Source organism: Amphiura filiformis, chromosome 3, assembly GCF_039555335.1.
Source record: "Amphiura filiformis chromosome 3, Afil_fr2py, whole genome shotgun sequence".
NCBI classification, from domain to species: domain Eukaryota; kingdom Metazoa; phylum Echinodermata; class Ophiuroidea; order Amphilepidida; family Amphiuridae; genus Amphiura; species Amphiura filiformis.
In genome coordinates this window covers 32,029,215-32,052,690 of record NC_092630.1, presented here as the reverse complement: position 1 = coordinate 32,052,690, position 23,476 = coordinate 32,029,215, and the positions used below count along the sequence as shown (strand labels likewise).

Below are 23,476 nucleotides of genomic sequence, written 5' to 3'. Positions count from 1 at the left end.
GTGCTGGTAAGCCTGCAGCGCGCCCGCTTGACCTCCGATGAAAGTTTGACATGTTTGAGCACTTTTTGTGTTGTATCCATTATTCCAGGTTGTTCGATAGATCCAATACAATCGTATATAAAATAGAAACGTACATAAAAGTACCCTGAAATCAGCCAAACTTCTCAGCAGAGGGCAGGCACTTTGCACACCAAGACTGTAGGGCATGCATCAAATTTATTCAACCATGCTTTATTCCCATTAAACTCCTTACATGAATAGAAAGGACCTCTTGACTGCCGACAGAGGTCTGCCAGTCACGGATTTTGTTGTACCCTGAATGCCCTGATTCTATGTAGGAATTTATTGTGACTACAACATAATATTGTATCAAGAAGTGTATGTAGTTTTCATCAAAGTTTCATGTTAAATCGTCAAGATGTGATGTGAACTGTTTGGGTATAAGAGCATGATGAGAGTATTCGTTATATGCGGAGCTGCATGAACCGGAAAGTTAACGTGAAAATGCACAGAGAGCTGAAAGAGTGAATATCACGTATTATACTATTACTAGAATTACTATTAGAACCAAATTTGTCTATGGTCAAAGTTATTCAAAAACGCATCTAATCATCATGTTGACGAACTTACTGACTTTGGTTGTTGCTGCATTGTCAGCAACATTTGCAGCAGCTATGCCAAACGTTTTCATTTGGTTAGATCCAGCTGAATCACAACTATTACTTGGTGAGTACATTGTTTTTGTTCTGGCGAAGTTTAGTGCATGTGGAGTTTGTTGCAAAGGCCCGGTGCAAAGCTCAAAGGTCTATCATGTCTATACCATGATACTGTTTCATACAAGCGTCCAACAGTAAACATGGTAAAATGCTAGTCCGAATAATCAGACCCAGAACAAAATATTAATTTCTGACATGATCGTGTACTGGTAAAATGCAACATATTATTGTGTACTACATGTTGTAAGCACAGGTTTATATGTCAATTATTGGAAAGAAAAAAAGCATTAGCAAGCGAAAATGTTGCACTTGGGGACCGTTCACAAACACTTGTTAGGGGGGGCTGATGCAAAAAGGGAGCCCTGAAAATGTTTGACCCTCCTAAGGGGGGGCTCTGAAAAAAATGACCACAAACTTTCCTGGAAAAATTAAGTTTATATGCTTTTCTATGGGGTTGACCCATATTTTTCATGTCAAAAAGGGGGCCTGAAATTTTTGAGGTCTGTGAAGGGGGGGGGGGCGAAAAATGTTCGCGATGATTTCCCTTGGTTTAACTGAAGTATGGTGCTGCCTCAACTTTTCTGATTATTTTATGCTATAACTCAAGATCATTTGATTAGAAGTTACGTAACGTAATTGTAGAATGATTAACCTGAATTTACTTAGAATACAAAATTTGTAGCAAACTTTTATGAGAGAGATTATGTAAATAAAAGGTAATGCTGGGGAGCGAGTTGGCGCAGCGGTAGTTCCCTCGCCTTGCACCACTGAGGTCCCGGGTTCAAGCCCCGGCGCGGCCCAAGGACTCATGTGCACTTGGTTTATCCCGATTCCATGCTCCCTCTCGCAGGTTTTCTCCGGGATCTCCGGTTTCCGCCTGTATCGCAAAAATCGGTGATTAGTTGTTGGTTATCAAAAACTTCCTTCACCCAATGGAATTTGGGGAGCTGCACAGATAATTGGTGGATGTTACAATCTAAATGCGGATAGGTGTGAGCCGTTCGGCAGCAACTGGCCTAGTTGATGCGATCTGATTGTGATGATTCACCATTGCAGCGAAATTACAGCGCTTTGAGTCCTCTAAGATCTGGAGAAAGGCGCTTTATAAATCCAAAATTTATTATTTATTTATGAAGCTGAATTCTGTCGGAGAAGTAGTTAACAAATTCGAAAAATGTTATTAAGTTGGATTAATTCGTTTAGTTTGAGTTGCAACACAGAGGTGAGCTACAACACTTCTCTTTCCATACAGGCCAGCATGCTTTAGGCTTTTTAGCCTGACTTGAGCATTTTGTTTGAACCTGGTCCCATCAGGACCCAAGCGTGTCTCCACATGGAGCAACCGTTTAAACAAACAAACAAATGTAGACGCTGTGTTTAATCATGGTTTAATGCATCAGTTGCCCTGCACTGTTTTAACAACTTTAACAACTTTCAAAAATTCTCTAAAGTCATGAAAGTTGGCAAAATCAGAAAAATCAAGCAAACAGATCACCTTAAATGATTAAGTTCTCCACTTTTGATTTTGTTATTGAACATATTCAGTATATCATTGTTATATGTATTCCAATGCATGGATATCAGTAGCGTAGCCAGCGGGGGGCAGGGGGCAGAGTGCCCCCCTGACAAAAAAAAATGAAAGAAAAAAAGTGCCCTCTGACAAAAAAATGAAAGAGAAAATCAGGAGGGCAAAGGAAAAGAAAAGGGCAAGGAGCCCTTTTCTAGCAAAATTCAGGGCCAAAATAGTGTAAAATACAAATTTTTTTCGCGCTACGCGAGCACATTGTAACAATAAAGCCCTCTTTTAGCCGGATAATGGGCGAAAATAGTGTAAAATACCATTTTTTTCGCGCTACGCGCGCACATCATCCCAATAAGGCCCTTTTCGGGAAGCTCGAAACCATACAGTCTCTATGTATTGTATGATGCAATGCAATTTTTTTCGTCTGTGCCCCCAAAATTTTATTTTGCCCCCCCCCCTGACCAAGAAAGCTGGCTACGCCCCTGATGGATATACGTATATAGTCCACAATAAAGCACTGTTTGGTAGAATTTTATGATTAATAGGAAACGTCGTCGCCGTCGTTATAATTATGGATTAATCGGCTATTAAAATGACCAATCCCCCCAATTATATTGTCTGCATTAAATGAGGCAAAAACGATAGACATTAAATAGTTCTTTGTAACCTAAAATCGAATTTCATTAAGGGGGTACTACACCCCTGCCCAATTTTGTGCCTATTTTTGCATTTTTCTCAAAAATTATAGAGCATTGGTGACAAGTAAGATATGTATATTATAGGGGCAATGACTACAACTACTGCACTGGAAAATTTATTTCAGCACAGATAACAGTTGTGAAGTTACAGTCAAAAATGAGGAAAACCAATATTTGATCAATAAATCAATAACTACTTGCCTTGAGTTGCTGAATTTTCAGTGCAGTAGTTGTAGTCCTTACCCTATAATATACATATCTTAATTGTCACCAATGCGCTATAATTTTTGAGAAAATGCAAAAATAGGCAAAATATTGGCCAGGGGTGTAGTACCCCCTTAAAGCACTCAGACCCTGCAGGAGAACTTTAAGCCGGGGTGAAAGTTGACTAAGTAGTTTGAAAAACTTAATAATAGCTTCCTTTCTTCCTATAGTATAGATTAAAGAGTATTGTTTGCCACTAACAAAAAGGTGTAGATTTCTAAGCTCAATGTTTAATAACAATAACTGCAATAAAATCAGTCACACAAATAAGTTCTATTTTATATTATTCAGTTAAGGGGTGGGGTATGAACGTTTGGACAGTATTTATTGTGGGACATTAGAGCACATCAGACATATCGAATTGCATTCTGAATACGAAGAATGTCATTCTGATATCAAATAATTTTGATTTTTGAAATTCGCAATTTAATACACATTTTATGGCAAATCATTAAAAATTGATATTTTGATATTTAACAGTACTTGAAGTAAACTTTATAAATCTGATGATTTATACTTAAAGTGTATGTAGGTGGGATGAAAAGCCGACGATCAATTGAAAATTTTGACCTTTCGTATTGAAGATATGGATTTTTTTCCAAAAACACCCAAAAAAAATAGGTCTTTTTGGGAAAAAAATCCATATCTTCAATATGAAAGGTCAAAATTTTCAATTGACCGTCGGCTTTTCCTCCTGCTACATACACTTTAAGAATATATCATTAGATTTATATAATTTACTTCGAGGACTGTTATATATCAAAAATTTGAAAAATATCAAATTTTTATAATTTGTCATAAAATTTGTATTATTTTGTAATTTTCAAAAAATGAAATGCTTCGTATTCAGAATGCAATTCGATAGGTCTGAGGTGCTCTCATGTCCCACAAAAAATACTGTCGAAACACAATAAACGCTCATTTTAGATCCCTTAAGTGGCGAAGTAAAGCATAAATAGAGGGTTCCTTAGGGACATGATTTAAACATTTAATACAGGTGTTTAGCGGTTCGGGATCGCACACTTTAGCGCAGATTAGTGGTCAGGTAGCCCGACCACCTTTCACTATGGACCACAATGGCCTCATCCCAATGGCATGGTTCAATAACCTCAATTATACAGTAATAATGCTAAATTTGACCTCAAGTTGAAGAGTATGAGTTTTTGTACCCAATTTTTCAAAGGTCATTCAAAGAGTGTTCAAATGTATTGGGGTTAAAGAACTGTGCCCTGATAGATGGGCATGTTGTAGATCATAGTGTTTGTCATACATACCAAAGATACTCAATACAGCTACAGATGATTTCCTGGATGTGAAATAAAACTCACACACTTCAGTAGATAATAATTATCATCTCAAATGTTTTTGGGTCTTGAATTGCAACAAATGAATGTCAGTTTGTAAATGAGCTTAAAATGCAAACCAATACAAGACAACTATATGGATCTAGTCCTCTATGAAATTGCAAGAACTCTATAAAATGGTTCTTTCTGACCTTTACCAATGTTTACAGAATCCTAAAATGGTCCTTTCGGGCCTTTGCAGAACCTTTTCAGTTCTTTGTAGAACTATTTAAGGCTCAGGACGACTAAGAATATTTTTGTACGACTAAAAGAGTGCACTTGAACCCCTGCATGTAAACCATACTATACATATAGATATGAATCTATTTAAAGAAAGACATGAGCATGCAATGGCGTATATAGTGTTGACCTATTTCACGGCCAAAATAAGATTTAACTATCGGACCAAGAAGTAAAAGGATGCCGAAAATCACAACGATCCAAAACTTGAAAATGCGCTATCTATCATCAGATCATTAGCTGAATACGCATGAAGAGTAAACTGGAGTTCAATTTTCCGGAAAGAGTGATTAGTATCCAATCCATGTAGCTCCATGTAATGGATAATTAATTCTTCTTTCATGTGGTTAGTAGATATAGGACGGTCATTCGGGCGGTCATTATAATTGACTATTAAAAATTTAACTTAACTCTGAACCATCGGTAAAATTCCGAAACGTTTAGCACTCCGTAAAGCTTTAGTGTCGGTAACGTTGTAAGTAAGGAACCGTCGAGAAAATACCAGGGAAAAAAAGTTGATATATATCCCAAATAGTTTATTTCTTACATATTTTGTTGTAGAAAATGCTTTTTTTAGTATATATCAAACATGGGCACGCAGGGTACATAACTATAAATATACATGTACGTTGCACGTTTGCTCAACAAATTTCACTGCAATTGAGTTACCGTATTAAGTTATAGTATTTCTGCGAGTACACCGTCGGTTATCACAGTACCAGTGCAGCCGGTCTCTGTGTGAGTGGCCGAGCTTTCGTTAGATGTGTCTCTGACTTCATAGGATTACTGATGGAGTCAGAGATACGTCTGACAAAAGTCCCACCGCTCACACAGAGACCGGCTGCACCGGTACTGTGATAACCGACGGCGTACTCGCAGAAAAACTATAGCTTAATACGGTAAATCAATTCCAGTGAAATTTGTTGAGCAAACGTACTTATGAACTTATGAATTCCCGTCGGGAAAGACCATCCACATTCAGAATAAATCATATAAATGTACTACATCATTAGAGAAAAATATTTTACATGTACAATATCAAATCGAATAGAAAGCAAATAAAATCCATCATATTAAATTTAAGGATTTTAATCATTTATGTTTTTAGAAAGCTTATTCGATTTTCTTTCCTTTTTCACAGGTCCGTCGACGTCGCCTTTGTACATCATTCGTGAAGGTGTAGTAGATACGTTCTTTCAGACATTAATAACATCAGACTCTTTGGAAGCAATGCCGAGGCATGTCGTCCCTGCTTCAATAAGATCAGTACATATCTACTGGAGAGCACCTAAAGGGGTAAGTGCCTTTCTATAGGCTTTCCCACAATCTAAAATATTATATTTTTCTATAATTGAAGGAGATTTATGTTTAGTTTAGTATAGTATAGTATAGTATAGTATAGTATATTATAGTATAGTATAGTATAGTATAGTATAGTATAGTATAATAACGTTGAGTACATTTGATTTAAAGCAAACAGACATTTGGGTGCAATATGATACTGTAAAACGAAGTCGGAATGATCTAGAAAAGTAATGAACAATTGAGTAAAAACGGCGCGATTCGAAAAGCTGCATCATCATTACCATGTTTACTATTTGCACAATGGTCTTGATCGATTACACACTGACCGCCGCTCATTTTAAGTGAGTGGAACTTCATGTTAGGTTGTGCAATTACACGCCGTATAACTTATTTGACTTAGCAACGTTTCTAATTGTACCGAATTACGTTTATTTATTAATTTCTCGATCATTCCGATTCGTCTTTACACGTGCATTTACAAGTATGATATCACTGCAGCTAGTACTTTAGTAGGCCTACATGTAGACCTAAATATCTCCATACGTTCATATCAAGCAATCAGTGCTCAAAGTAATTTTGTGATGTGTTTATGAGGCGGTGAACTGCAACATCGAGTGCAAGAAAGCAGTTGCATTAACTATGTATTTGTTAACATGAATTGACTTTGAATGAAATCTGACTGTTAAGTGTTAAAACACTTAACAGTCAGATTTCATTCAGTTTGTTTACTTATAAATAGATATCGCATGTATGTCATGTATGTATGTATTCAATCATAATTATCTTATGCGGGAATTCCATGCAGTCTACACCAAATCGACTGCAGCTGACACAAAATGATACTATTAATGGCAATTTACATCCAGTATTCCAAAACAAAAGCTAAACATAATCATGATAATGCGAAGTTTTGATCGAACATTCTGTCGGTCAATATTATCTAAAAAAAAATGTTGCACACACAAATAACATATTTTGATAATTGCTTCAATGAAACATATTTAGCTATACGTTTTAGTATTTGGTTCAACTGATGTTTGACAATAAATTGTTGTATTGTAATGCGGATATTTCTAACTATCCATAGGCAGACAAGGGGTATTGTATTGTCTTCTTTAAGGGGGTACTACACCTATGTGGTAAATTTGTGACTATTTTTGCATTTTTCTCAAAAAATAATAACACACTGGTAACAAAAGTTATGTATTTTATCGGGGCAAGATATCCAATTCCAGTGTAGTAATTGGATTCCTTGCCCTATAATATACATAACTTTTGTTACCAGTGTGTTATTAGTTTTGAGAAAAATGCAAAAATAGACACACATTATCGAGGGTGTAATACCCCTTAAATGAGAAAGTTTAGTTGGTATAAGTTTCATTTTGTGTGTGCATATACGCATTCAGATATAAATTAGTTTATAGTATGCGCTGATATGATTGACATCACTATTATCTCTTGCCTTTTGTATTCTTCCAACCATTGTGATTTAGTTTTGACCCGGTGCATTTCAGGATTTTAGTTCCAAATAAGTGACCCGGCGCCATCGAACTCCAAAAGACTTCTTTTAAGTTCCACCTGTATTGTATATAGCTATACCATACATGCCATAAAGAAATACTTTCTTAACAACTCTATACTAGTATCACAAAGACCATGTACATAAAATGTATGATTGAAATAACTATTCACTAATAGGCCTAACTAAAAAGGAACTATTCGGTCATAAACTTGAATATCTTCAATTGCCATAGTGTTAAAATAGAATTGCAGAATTGGCTCTTATTATGCTCTCCAAATCCGAAACGACATCATGGGTAGGCCTATATCTGATAATTATACGAATAAGTTAAATTAGTCCAAATATCGTTTTGTTTTTGTTTTTTTATTGGAAATTTGTACATTTTCATTTCCGGCGCGGACGTTTATTTTAAACAAATTTTAATCGAATTAATGGTGCGTTAAAAATGAAAAGCGGGTTCTTGTTTAATACATGTATTGTAGATTATTCGGTACGATATGCAACTTATCGAGAACTTGTCCTATTTATTGACTTGTTGTATATTAAAGATCTTATCAAATTGAACGTAAAATTACTGTATATGAGAGCCATTATCGGTAATTATAAATTTGTAGGAATACAGTTATATTTTTGTAATATGAGCTCTGTATACGTGACTGAATCTTTTTACAAAATACATTATTGCATGTTCTTTACCTATATATAATCATGATAATCACTATTATGAGAATAGTTCGCAGTTACTTGCATCCATAACGTCTAGTAACGCTGAAAGTATGTTTGATAAAACAACCAAGTCTCTTATGCCTTAATTGGTTACCCCATCGTGACCAAAGGTAATTGAACATAATTGAAGAAATTTTCATCGTCTATTATTATGTGATAGTCTTTGATATGATTCCATTCCCTCATGTCACATTTTCCTAAATTTCAATAATATTTGTGCTCAAAACAATTGTTTGAATTTTGGCCTCGATTTGAAAAGCCAGACAAAATGTGCTTATAATAACATGTTTTGATCGCATACAAAAGACGTCTGTGTACTAAAAAGCTTGAGTATGTTGAAATCGGGTTATTCATTTTTGCACGCATATGAATGTACATATCAAGATGTTATCAAAAAACTTGTTTTCCCCATGAATGCAACAAAATAAATTGTAATCTACACCAATTTTCCACGACAAATTGGTTTTATACGAACATAAGTGTTTGCAGGTGTGAATTACGACTTTTTGTCAGCCATCGCCTATGATAAATAAAATGTTAACAATGCCTGCATGAATTCTAGCTAATTCTCTCAAATGATTTAACCCCGATATATGTATTCTTTTATCATAGGCATGTTAATTGAATTTTCCCATTAACTCAAAATAGTATAATTTAATTCCATGTGATTAGCTGACAATTACTAATTGTAAATCGGTCATGCAAAATCGACAAAATAATGTGGCGTTAAACCTTCAAATTTCTGTTGTACAAATAACAAGAATTAAATTGTACATTTGTACGACTCGAGATCACCACTGATTATGAAACTGGATGACGTTGATGAATATTTGGGTATAGGCCTACACTCTTAGAAAAAACGTGCAACTTAGAACCTTTTTTTGTCCTGTAGGCCTATGTGTAGAACCCGAAGCAGTGATAAGGTTCTATAAATTAAAGAAGCTTAAAAAGTTCTCTAAAGAACCGTAAAGATTTAAATAGGCATAGGGGCGTTCTAATTAATTAATTAATTCAGGAACTCATCACAAAGTTAAGAAAAGTAAGAAGTATAGTGTTAACCCTTTTTGGTACTAAAATCATTTTCGTGGATAAAGAACCTTTTTTTTCTGTTTTACTTAGAACCCTTTGAAGGTTCTCTATTAATGGTTCCTTAAAGGTTCTTCAAGAACCTTTTCTTGGCCACAGAACTTGTTTAGGTTCTACAAAGAACCCCATTGGTTTTATCATCATTGTAATAATTTATGTTATTTTTTTTGATAATTGTTTTTGAAAACGATTAGAAATTGTGTTTTCCAAAAATTAGATTGCATTACTTTAAATTAGTACAAGTTTAAAAAAACTCAGCACACTTTACAGGTTATCGCTGACCACTACGGCCCACATCATACCACAAACCATTAAACAACAAATCAGGGTCTTTGCTGCTTCAAGAGCGCACACCCTAGACATTCCACAAATAACCATCGTAACCAGGATCAGCTCCCCGAGTTTCGTACGGGTTACAACGAGACAAATTAGCAGTGAGTTCCTTGTCCAGGGGAATTTCAAGCTAACTCAATTTTCTTTCCACGTGAGCGTACTAGGCACCGCCAGGGTTCGAACCCACAACCTCTCGCACCACAGTCGAACGCCTTATCGATTGAGCTAACTTGACTGCTATGTGTGGCATATTTGAAAGAATATTGTGAACTAAAATACTAGTTCGGTGGCAAAGTATAAAGCTGCAATCATCAGCAGCTGTAACCTTTTACATTTAAAGCCTATTACGAGAATAACGTTGATATCTGATATCAGCAACAGTTTCTACAGATAATGTGCACCTGATGATGTAGTCTACCGAACACGTTTCAGTTACCGCCAAGTTGTTACGGTAGCTATTGTTTAGATGAAATTTAATTAATTTAAATGCCGCAAGATACAACTTGAACTGATCAGTTTTGATAGCATTCGGGTATTGTCCGCATTGACGAAGAGCGCCTGTATTGGGCAGCTGCATAGGCGTAGATCCGCGGGAGGGGAGGGGGGGTAAATTTTCCCCAATATTTTGATAGAGGGATGGTCCATACAATCATCTCTATTATGTTGACACCTACATGTGGATTTCTGACGGACCAAATTAACCTCATATTTGGCCGTTTTAGCTTCAATATAGGGCTATAGGCCTACCAACATATTATTAGAGTTGCAAACCTTTGTATTGTTGGTGTAAAACAATGTTCTTCTCATTAATGAACTAAAGCCATAATGTGCGTTACATAAAGAATAGAATAGATTCCTACATACTGCAGTTACTGTCCGTTTTCCTATACACAATACACAGTGCTCTTTCCCATTGACGCGTGACCTCTACAAATAGCCCTATATACGTTAAAAGTATGGGGATATGACTAGTTAACGTCGCTGTGTGAAAAATAACCGGCCAATATTAAAAGTACTCTTCTAAAGTTCTAGACAATATAGTTTTGTAACATGTCCTAAATTTTTAGCTAATTTAGGTGTTTGGAGAGGGTCGCACTTTTGTGTTTTAGGAAGGATATGTAAACGACAGATAACACCAAAAATATGAAGAAATTATTTCCAAACCGTGTTAAGTCAACAATCATTATGTTGCTCATTTTCAAGAATGCTGGTTTACAAAAAGCACGCCATTGTCTCATTTCGTGAACAAAGGTACACATACCATTGTTTCCTTTCGTTTCCTTTATAATCGGTTACCCAACTGAAGCTATAATACCAGCTTTATTGCGATATCGCACATGAAAACAGACACTTGTGCACAACCAGAGAAGATCCGATTTAATCAGTTGAGCTGTTTCAATGAGTGTTATCTTGGTTTAATAGCTTTTAATGGGGTTTAAGTCCTGCAAAGGTCGAGATGAATTCTACTGTAGACATGACTGCATCATGATTTAAATGTTAGATTTCACTGGTCATATTTTGGCTTTTGGTTTAGGTAAAAACGTTTTAATAACATTAAAATGTCGGGTTATATAAAGGTCATGATAACGTTTTAAAACGTTTTGTATGAAAACACACTACAACTTTTTTTTTTTAATGTTTTCAAAAAATGTTATTGTAAACTATTTTTGCAAACATTTTTGTCAAATATTGTGTCAATACTTAAATAACATTATGTTAAAATATTTGAACCCAGGAAACACATAAATATTCTTAAAATGTTCTTTTCAAAACCTTTTAATAACATTTAAATGTCGGGTTATATAAAGGTCATGAAAACGTTTTTAAAACGTTATTGAAAATATTTTGGGCAAACATTTTTCGTAAAATATTTTTTCAACTCCAAAATGTTGCATCAAGTTTTCAAGAATGTTTTTGGAATGTTATTAAAACGTTTTTATACCCTTTATATAACCCGACATTATAACGTTTTCTTTAAATCATTTTTGTTTGCTGAGCAGTAGATTATCAAAAAATGTTTTTTAAGGTTATGAAAACGTTTTATACTCTTAATATACCCTTTATATAACCCGACATTTAAACGTTTTCTGACAACCTTTTATAACTTTTTGCGAATGATGTCGAAAACGTTTTGTGTTTGCTGGGATTGTGCCCTTTTAATTTTGAGCCAAACGAAAACGAAAAAAATTGCTATTTCATTCTGTATCAGCTCGCCGATTGTATTTTAATCATGAATATTGGCGTATAGCTTCACACCAATATCTGTGTTCACACAGCTTGGACGAATAAACCAGACGTAAGTCGAATAGCGATATGCATACAATTTATACGTCACTGATTCAATGATTCGATTATACACACGCACGCGATTTAGCCACCACTCGATCGGTGAACTCTAAATAAAACCGGAGATCTCCGGTTTTATTGTAAAAACTTAAATTTACTGTAATTAAAGCACTTCAGGCTTAGTCTTTCACGTGGTATTTTAATACACAATTGGGCATTACAATCATGCAAAAAGTGAAAATTCAACCAAATTGAGGGCGTCGCTGTGGAGCAAATCATGCTATATAAACTAGTTCTGATGACTTTGCTACTTTTGACAACATAGGATGTGTATTACATTCTTGTATTTCTTGTTTATGCATCTATTGTCATATTTGCTATTGATTTGATCTTTCAGTACCACTATTCTTTCCAAGAGCTTTCCTCAAGTTTACCAGAAGTTATGGGTCCGCCTTTATTAAGTGTCACATTACACGACAGATTGCCAACATTAGATACAGGTATGATAATGCAACATTAAGTATATATTCTATAAATCGAATATCTCAATATGAATATTAATTTTCAATCAAACAGTTCATCAAGACAAGTCCAGTTAAAACGCTTATATACTTTCTTGGGACGTTTCAAGAAGCTTCAAGAGCCAGTACTATTCCTCCGCCAGATGATGTACTTATGTTACCATAATATCTCAATATGAAAGTTTGTGACAGTCGAATATCTCAATATGAAAGTTTGTGACAGTCGAATATCTCAATATGAAAGTTTGTGACAGTTGAATATCTCAATATGAAAGTTTGTGACAGTCGAATATCTCAATATGAAAGTTTGTGACAGTCGAATATTTCAATATGAAAGTTTGTGACAGTCGAATATCTCAATATGAAAGTTTGTGACAGTCGAATATTTCAATATGAAAGTTTGTGACAGTCGAATATCTCAATATGAAAGTTTGTGACAGTCGAATATTTCAATATGAAAGTTTGTGACGGTCGAATATCACAATATGAAAGTTTGTGACAGTCGAATATCCCAATATGAAAGTTTGTGACAGTCGAATATCTCAATATGAATCTATCAATTTTCAATCAAACAGTTCATCAAGACAAGTCTAATTAAAAACACATATATACTTTCTTGGGACGTTTCACTATTCCTCCGCCAGATGATGTACTTACGTTACATACTACCATATACTGCATGCTCATCTCTATGCATGAACACGACAGTACACAATCTGGTTGAGGATTAGAGCAGGCGTACTACTAGCTCTTGAAACGTCTCAAAAAAGGGTTTCAACTGGACTTGTCTGGAAGAACTATTTGATGTTGTAGTTCTGATGAACTGAATGATTTTTTTTCTATTGAGTGTTTTTAAAAGTTTTTAAGTCTACGAAGGTAACTATATAATTATTTCCACCGAAGAGATTTCGGCAAATGTGCATTGTTCATTTGGCAGGCTGCAATATGCTGAAGTTGGACCTAATTAATAAAGTGTTATTTTTATGGCCCCTGGTCTGGGCCAGGATGGGACAAATCAATCTAGGCAATAATTATTTCTATGTAGCAGAAAAATACGATGCAATAAGACGTTTACACTTATTTTGATCATGTGACTTATTTTGATCACATGACTAACAATATAATATCAATTGAAATTAAAGCAAAAAGTGTTCCATTTGTTTGCATGTTATTTATATGAAAGTTTGTGTCAGTCGAATACTATTATCTCTATGCAAAGTATTCTAGCCATAAATATTGTATGTTTTATTCTTGCTGAACAGTTTGATTTAATATGTGTAAGATGTAAAGTGCAATCTAAATATATCTGTTATTCTTGTACCAATATGTCTTAGGCTCATCAAGGACCACAGTGGAAATAAGTGTGCTTTTATGTATTCTTTTCTTTTCTGGCTAGAATACTTTGCTCTATGCATGTACTGTTGTGTCCATGTCCATGCATCGAGCATACAGTATATGGCAGTATGTAACATAAGTACATCATCTGGCGGAGGAAAAGTTCTGACTCTTGAAGTTTCTTGAAACGTCCCAAGAAAGTATATAGCGTTTTAACTGGACCTATCTTGATGAACTGTTTGATTGAAAATTGATAGATTCATATTGTGATATTCGACTGTCACAAATTTTCATATTGAGATATTCGACTGTCACAAACTTTCATATTGAGATATTCGACTGTCACAAGCTTTCATATTGGGATATTCGACTGTCACAAACTTTCATATTGGGATATTCGACTGTCACAAACTTTCATATTGAGATATTCGACTGTCACAAACTTTCATATTGAGATATTCGACTGTCACAAACTTTCATATTGTGATATTCGACTGTCACAATTTTTCATATTGAGATATTCGACTGTCACAAACTTTCATATTGTGATATTCGACTGTCACAAACTTTCATATTGAGATATTCGACTGTCACAAACTTTCATATTGTGATATTCGACTGTCACAAATTTTCATATTGAGATATTCGACTGTCACAAACTTTCATATTGAGATATTCGACTGTCACAAACTTTCATATTGAGATATTCGACTGTCACAAACTTTCATATTGAGATATTCGACTGTCACAAACTTTCATATTGAGATATTCGACTGTAACAAACTTTCATATTGAGATATTCGATTGTCACAAACTTTCAAAATGTTTTTTGCTACATTAAATTTGAAAGTGATGTTTTTTTGCGACATTAAATTTTACAGTGTGTTTGTATTTTATTTTTGTTCCAAAATTTGTAGGTAATGGTAACAGTATTTGTAATATTGTATGTTTTATGCTTACTGAACAGTTTAATTTAATATGTGTAATATATGTAAAGTGCAATCTAAATATATCTGTTATTCTTGTACCAATATGTCTTAGGCTCATCAAGGACCACAGTGGAAATAAGTGTGCTTTTATGTATAGGGCCTACTTTTCTGTGTTTTTATCCTTGGTTTGATTCCTTCCGAAATGAAATGAAATGAAATGAAATGAAATGAAATGAAATGAGAAGTTTTAAAAAAAGAAGAAAGTTTGCGACAGTGAATCACGAACTGTTTGAACCAGACTGCAGCATTTCTACATTCTTACCACTGACTCTTTGGATTTGCATGTTTCAGCTTTTCGTATGGACTTCCCATGTAAAGGAGATGGTATGACAACAGTAAGCATATCACTACGTATTAGAAATTCCTATGATAAGAAGGATATACCAGGATCGCCATTAAATCTGGAATTCGACAAGGAATGTGATAGAGGTAAGCGGCCGTATAATCTATACTGCGCCAATAAAGTATCCTTACACTTGGAAAAATAATCACAATTTCCAAAATTAACAATATAATTTTGTTTTTGTTCTTTTAATAGATGCACTATCTAATCCTGCACATTATGACACCACATTGAATCCAATGTGACTTCAAGTAGCAAAGTTACAATCATTTGATTAGACGACGGTCCGGTTTTAAAAGTGACAAACTGGCCTATTCAAAACTCTACGGACTAGACATCTGGTCTGAGAGTGGTGAATGGCTAATTTATGCGTTTGGCTTTAATTCAAAACAAAAGGAACAAAAGAAAACTGAAACAAAAGAACTGACAAATAAAATGAAAGTTATGAAAAGTATATATACAGAGAAGTACTGAAACTGAAATAAAAACTGCTTTAAATAACGCTTCATTGAAGAAACTGCGTTGTCTCTTTGTTTAGCTTATTGGAATCTTTTTGCGCCTTGTATAGGCCAGTTTGTCACTTTTAAAACTGGACCTTCGTCTATTCAATTGCTTGTAACTTTACTTCTTGAGGTCACATTGGATTCAATGTGGTGTCATAATGTGCAGGAATAGATAGTGCATCTATTAAAAAAAACAAATTTACCCCAATATTGTTCAGTTTTGAAATTGTAATTACTTTTCCAAGTGTAAGGATACTTTATTGTCGCAGTATAGATCATCAACACATGTGGACGTAACCAAACGCAGAGCTTTAAGAGTGTCAGGAAATAATTATCCTTTCATACTACTTCGGGACGGATAAAAAATTGCATTATTGGTTTTAAAAATCCACTGTTTTGACCAACTAATCTATATGATCGGGACAATAATCATACAAACTATGGGAATACGCACCAAATCTATTAAATGTTACATTTTTTTTATTAAAACACTAGAAATATGATTTCATCTTTGTTAACCTTGTTGCAATGAGCATAAATTAATTAACATTCTTTGTCCAATCTATAGGGAAAATACACTGCAATCCACTACATTCTCTCATCTCGATTGAGCATGTGGATGCTAGATATGTCCAATTCCACAAGTTCATAAATCACAAAACAGAATGATTTGGCTTTTGTAGGATTATCAGTTTTGACGGTGAACCTGATTTGACAGCGCATCATTGAATTGTCATTTAATATCATAAGCCTTTACGACACGAGTTCCGATTATTGACCTTATTTTGTAGGTGCATGTTTGTTGCACGCATGATGTCTAAATTGGTGTTAATTACCGCTATTTTAATTAGATAATTAGTTTGGCTTATTTGTACAGTTTAACATTTCACATGCTTAATTTACTGGAAACAAAAGGTGTCTTTCTATGCGAGGGTCAGTTTACTACAGAATATGCTTAGCCTTTATTGGACCAAATTAGGATGCAAAGCAAAGTCAACATACGACCAGCTTTGTAAAATAAGCGGAAATGGATCGTCCGTCTGGCAAACTGTATGAAGAATAACTTTCTATTCAACTCTACCCTCTATTCAACTTATCTCTGCCATAGCTCTGTACATATCTTTAAAACCATTCTATTAAGTTACACATAAACTTGCAATGACAAAATGGTATCTCTCCAAATTACTACATGCAATTTTGTTTCAAAGTCTTTTAAAGATACTAGTTCTATTTTTAAGTCCTTAAGATTACAAAACTTGAGGACTTAAAAAAGGGATTTGGACTAAAGTCATTTAGATACAAAATTATATATAACCTTTAAAAAGTTTTAAGTTGAATTTGTATTTCAAAAGGATTTATTTTTAAGAGTCTGCGAAAGACTTAAAATGCTTAAAACTTTGGAATTTAGAGAATGGCTCAAATCATTCTGATACTGTATCATAGTATTATCATATCAATTAGAACATTGGGCTATTCCATTTAAAATCCACACTACCCCTGTGGAAGATTTTGGAAATATCTTGCATAGGGGGAGTATACATTTCAAGTAGAATGAGCACATTAGGCTGCTCCATTTGAAACTCATGCTCCCTCTGTGGAAGATTCAGGTTGAATCTTTCTCAGAGGGTGTATGAAATTCAAATGGAGCTGCCTAACGTGCTAATTCCATTTAAAATTCATGCATGTTTCCAAAATCTTCCACAGGGGTAGTGTGGATTTCAAATGGAATAGCCCATTTTGCTAACTTTTCGGAAATACGAAAAGACTGTTAGCTATACACGCGAATTGCTGACTTTTCAGAACTCCATGTATGCGATACCAACACCATGTACCGTGGGAGGTTTACTGGTTTTGTCGCTCTGATGAAGCGAATCGTTATTTGCATTATTCTCTCTCAACTTGGTGACCTAAACTATCTTTGAAGCGTCAAGATCATACTATTTCTATTGATTATGAATTCTAGAGAGATTATTACCAGCTGTACCTTCTGTCGTATCGTCTGTTACACTAGGTTTATTTATTTGGACAAACGGCCTTTATGATATTTTACAAAAGCTTGTCCCTAGAATTAATTAATGAATTAATTAACAAGTTCAGAAATTATGCTTAGCCCATATCGAGCCCACGGATTCTCTAAAGATCTATCATACTTCAACATGTTCAAGCAAATTGATTTCTATGTCAATGTTATTTTTAATTCCGTTTTAAGTTCAATAAACGTAGTAAGGCGACGAAAAAAGTCCTGTTCTACGGGCGGAAGGACCTAGGATCGGTCGGGTTTTTGCTGTTTTTTCTTTGTTTGTTTCTTCATTTTTTTTGGAGGCTAAAATTATCCTAAAATTTCACCAGAATATGAAAAATATGAAAAAAATATGAAGATTTTTAGCAAACTAAAACTTTGCAGCCAAAATTAATACATTTTGGCCCAAAAATGGCTGATTTTACATGATTTTAGCCAAATTTTTAAAAAAATCTCCGCAAATTTTGGGTCGGTCGGGTCGGTAGAACAGAGGGGTTTTTTTTCGTCGCCTAAGGAGTATTATTTACTGGTGTTTTGATAAAAGTCTATATGAAAATATAACAATATGACATTTATTTACTGGTTGCTATAGGTTACGCATCTATATGTGATCCTCCTTGTGCCAATGACGGTGAATGTAACTCCCACGGTGTATGTGATTGTCCGCAGGGTTTCTTCGGACCATCTTGTAGACAAGGTAAGAATTTCATTTCATTAACATTGGGCATATTCAAGTTATCAGTTTTGGTTTATCGATATAAGTCAAGAGATAATTAGAGACCCATCGTATTCATGGTATCCCAAATGTTCTGAGTTAAGCTATGCATTACGTAATAGTTGGACGGCAGACGTGCTCTCATTTAAATGTGAAAAGCCTATGTATAGCAATTCATCAGCAGCCTATGTTTCACTGCTCTACATTAATCACAGAGAAAGTGATCCCTACTTGTTTTCCTTTTTTTTGTTTGAGCATGTAAACCACACTTTAAAATGTAACTAAACCTGGCTGCTCTTAGCAGTGACAACGAGGAGCCACGTGACAAAAACCAAAACTAAAACTTGAAAAGGCCCAATGTCACAAAATGTTGCCAATGTGATATTATCAATGGTAATATGATATGATGTTTAGAATACGTCTCGACTAGAATACTCAAACATATTTAGCCTTTTTTTTTCAAATAAATAAAGCGTGCTATTTTATTTGTAGATTGTACACGTTTTACATGTTTTTAAAATTAGATGAATATCTAAGAAGGTTATAGTTGATACAATTTAATGATCCGTGCTTCTGTGTCTTTGAAAACAAAGATATGTCTAGGTTTCGGAATTTTAGAATTATAGGCCACATCAAATAGAGATTCACATTACAACTAATTATTTTCAACTGTATCCTGCTGTGAATCTCTTCTTTGGATAGTTATAACAGCTTATATAGCAAGCCAACATTATGTTCTTAGGTTATAGAAACTAAAGAGGCCTGGAATACAAAGCCAGTCTTTCACTTACTACTCTAAAGTACTCTTATTCTATTACCCATGAGAAAATATGCCACTTGCCCCCTTTTATCAATTCAAACTTTTCTTGCAAATAACTGGGTTAAGCATATTTAAACACAGACCCTATAAGGTCTCGGCCTCGAGTCTATGATTGAAATCTCGCCATATCGCTTACCTTAATCGGACTTCAATGTGTTCTTGATTTAAATTCCTTCTTTCAGGAAACCAGGTATAAGCAACTTGAGTTTACCCAAAATAAATCTATAGGGCAAGAAGAATCACGCATCGTACACTAGCACAAAATAAATCGTTGGTCTATATTCAAAGTTTGTTTTACACAATTGTAAAAATCTAACGTTTTGAGAACTGTGATTTTATTGTAAAACATTATAAATGGCTTTATATAAGAGCAAGCTAGTTAGATTTATAATGCGTCTTGGTTTTATTTCACAGTACTGTGTGACCCTCACTGCTACAATGGAGGTACATGTGTTGCACCTAATATATGTTCGTGTCCCGATGGGTTCAGAGGAAATTTCTGTCAGAAAGGTAGGTTTATAAACTTTACCCCATTAAACGATTCTCTTGGTTACTTTACCCCATTAAACGATTCTTTGTAACTTGCCTTTGAATGGGGTGTTTAAAAATTGAACGAATCTTTTAAATGTTTGATGCCAACAGATGAGTCTGATTTAACACTATACCGTAAAATTCCGTCTACAAGCATATATATGCCTCTAAACGAGGTTTTTTTGACACAAGAGACAAGAGGTAGACACTCTCAACAAAAACGTTATTTGGAGTTTGAACAACTATATTACTGATAAAGGCGGCTGTACAAACATGTATATTTGTAAGACCAATCTATTGCAATGTTTTTGAGAAGGGTATTGGCCTTTCATATCTTTCGTTAAAAAAACCTCGTTTAGAGGCATATATGCTTCTAGACGGAATTCTACGGTATATCGTTATGAAACAGCAGAGTGCCGAATAACAGTTTACTATTATAAACCACCCCTATATATAAAGCGCTTCATGCGATTCGTAGTCTTTGTCAAAGACTACTCAAAGACTACTATCCGATACAAGTTGGCACTAAAACGGAACCCTGCGGCACCCCGTGTTAGATCACTTTGAAATTACAACGCTGACAGAACACATATGATTCACAATCGGTTGTCGACAATTACTAGAAACATACGAATGCTGTAATAGCAAATTCCAATACAAATTATGTACTTGACACGATTAAATATATTGCAACCTCCTTTTGTTTAACTTCAGCTCGCTGCAGAAAGGATTGTAACAACAATGGTTACTGTTTCAAAAAGGGCCAGTGCAAATGTTACAAAGGGTGGACGGGAAAACATTGCGACAGACGTAAGTATTCCACTTGAATAGTATAATAATAGCAATGATAATACCATAAGCCAAATAATTAAGGTACCAGTTGTGTTCACCCCTGTATATCCCAAATAAAGACAAATACATCAAAATTAAAACAAGCAGTCAATACCTGTACTCTTTAGCTCGGATTTAAGACCTTATTTGTTGAAATGGTTGAGAATTAAAGAAACGGTGATCTAAAACCTAATGAAGAAACAAAATCAAAAGTTGCACTTTTGTGTTCTAATCAATGAAAGCACAACGCTAGTTTTAACGTGCTAATCAATGGAAGCGCAGCGCAAGTTCTCTTGTTCACAAACGCTTTGTGTACAAATCAATAGGGCATGCAATGAAGGAAACTACAACTTTTACATTGATATCTTCCTTGGGTTTTAAGATCGCTGTGTTTTTATTTCTTGAACAATTTCAACGAATGAGGTCTTAAATTCGAGCTAAAAGATGTATCTATTGGCTGCAGGTTCCAATTATGACATTTCGGTCTTTGTTTAGGATATACAGGAGGTGAACATAACTGGTACCTTAATTTTTTGGCTTACTGTATAATAATAGCAAAGATAATAGATAGAATAAGGGTGATTTTAGACGGCAAATCGCGTGTAAACAGCAAATCGCTTGCTTGTTGCCTGTACGGTCTTCTGTATAGGTTGAAATAAAATCACAAAATAATACAGGCACAAGTGACGCTGTACACTCTTTTATTTTTTATTGTCATAATTCCTTTGTCATTTGATCATTCTAAGTAGCTCTAGACCAATCATACTGAACGTTTTGTAGTTTTATCGAGAGCTTTGTATCTTATAATTGAATCAAATAATTAATGATGATATTTTATTCTTTTGATTACAGCTTCAACAAGTAAACGATACAAATATGGGAAAGCACTTCTTAACTCCTAATGCTGAAGATGTGCCAGGAAACAATATATTACAATGAACTCCTATATAATGCTGACGATGTACCAGACTTTTATTTTCTTCAACGATGTCCAGCTTGTGACCATTAATTTGGCCATGCCATGGGAACACCAGTTTTAAAAGGATTTATATAAAAATGTTTTGATGCAGTCATTTTCGGTTCAGAAATGCATCTATTACAGGCTGATCAAAAAGATTAATTGGTATTCGTCCGCTGTTTTTGAAATACTCACCTCTTCCAAACGCACAAATGGATCCACTTATATTGATCAGACTTTTAAATACAAAATAGTTTATCTTGTAGCGTCTGGTCATTTCAAGTGCAGTGATGCTTTTGGAAGAGGCATTTTTTTTCTTCAAAAACATCAAAAACAGATGGAGAACAAGCATTTTGATACGGCATGTATTTACAGGCCCATTCAGTGATTTGCTCATCCGGACGATCGTAAAAATCATACAGATTTTGGTACCTTTGTCATTGTCATAGATGTGCTAACATAGCCTGCTAGTGGTTAAGCCAAAAGCCGTGTATTTAAGACAAAATGAAGCATTTTACATGAATCTGTAATTTATATACTGACATTATATAAAATTAGCTACATGTATTTGAATGGGCCTTCAACTTCGTCAATACTGGTGTTTACTTCGTTTTTTGCCAAATTTGTCATTTCAAAAATACCAAATGACAATTTGAATGACTTATCCTTTATTTTTTATCAATTTATAAACAATTTTAATTTTTCACACTTGTGCTGGGATCACTGAATGTATCTTTAATTTCGTTGTCTCGATAAAATATCATGTATTACTTTTTCCTTCAAATTCTCAGTGCTGAGAATAGGAATATGCATAAAATTTGTTGTAACTTTGGACAGATATATAAAATGTAACCAGAAGGTTGTGGGACTGACTGTATCTTAACTTATTGTCACAGTTCACTTGAGGACATACATGTATCATGTAAGATCTTTTAACTTATATTTGACAAATATCTTAACCTCATGTTTCAATATTGAATGGGTACACTGTTAGAACACTGGGTAATAAACCGGTGGGTGAACATTTTACCCGGTAAATTTTGAGAAACACCGGGTTGACAACTAATGTTGGGTAACATTGACCCTATGTTGGGTAAAATTTTACAGACTGTTTTTTTACCCAATGTTCTAACAGTGTAAGTTAACTTGCGAATGAGACGCACTCCTGAGTAAATAAGATACAAACCGATGTAAAACATAGTCATGTACTTCTGGAATATTTACAGGATCGTTGACATTGGTCGATTCCATTATACTAAAACAGCTAGAATAGAGTGAAAAGAATGTCAAACCCAATATGCAAATAACTTGACAACCCTGCCGTGTCATTTGCGTCACTTTATGCAGGTGGTTTCATCAATCAAATGTTAAATATTATGAATCAACATCTTTTTATGTGAATATTACATGGTAACTTGGATGTTATTGGGGGATTTTATTTTACTAAAGAGACCAAAAGAATCACAATAACATGTATTTTAATGTATAAAATAATAATGTATATTATGAAGTGAAATATGGATTATGATTGTATCCGTACATGAGAATTGTGATTTTGACCAACAGTGTTTTCCTATCGTGTTATTTTTTTTTATAAATGTATATATAATAGTGGTAAAACCAGCATACTATTTATGTATTTATCCGACTCCCACCGTTTGAAACTGTATTACATGCGTGTTTTACGTTGTTTTATTGTGTTTTATATAATATAGTTGTAAAGATTTGAAACTGTATTTTACGAGTAATATTATCGCTGGTGTTCGCTTCAAGTCTAAAAAGGAAATGAACGCAATATAAACATAAAATAAACTTTACATATCTAATGTGACCATTCTTTTTCTCCCTTTTCTCATCTTTCTCGTTCTC

The 23,476-nt window shown here is 34.4% G+C and overlaps 1 protein-coding gene across 1 annotated transcript; it reads left to right on the top strand.

Annotated features, from left to right (window-relative positions):
- Positions 1 to 219: 219 nt before the first annotated feature.
- Positions 220 to 21,924, top strand: LOC140148380 (wnt inhibitory factor 1-like). Its single transcript, XM_072170309.1, has 8 exons — positions 220 to 726; positions 5,925 to 6,079; positions 12,439 to 12,541; positions 15,178 to 15,315; positions 18,345 to 18,449; positions 19,702 to 19,797; positions 20,533 to 20,628; positions 21,502 to 21,924. The coding sequence occupies exons 1-8, from the start codon at positions 615 to 617 to the stop codon at positions 21,549 to 21,551; spliced, it is 855 nt and encodes a 284-aa protein (XP_072026410.1). The 5' UTR covers positions 220 to 614; the 3' UTR covers positions 21,552 to 21,924.
- The last annotated feature ends 1,552 nt before the right edge of the window (positions 21,925 to 23,476 follow it).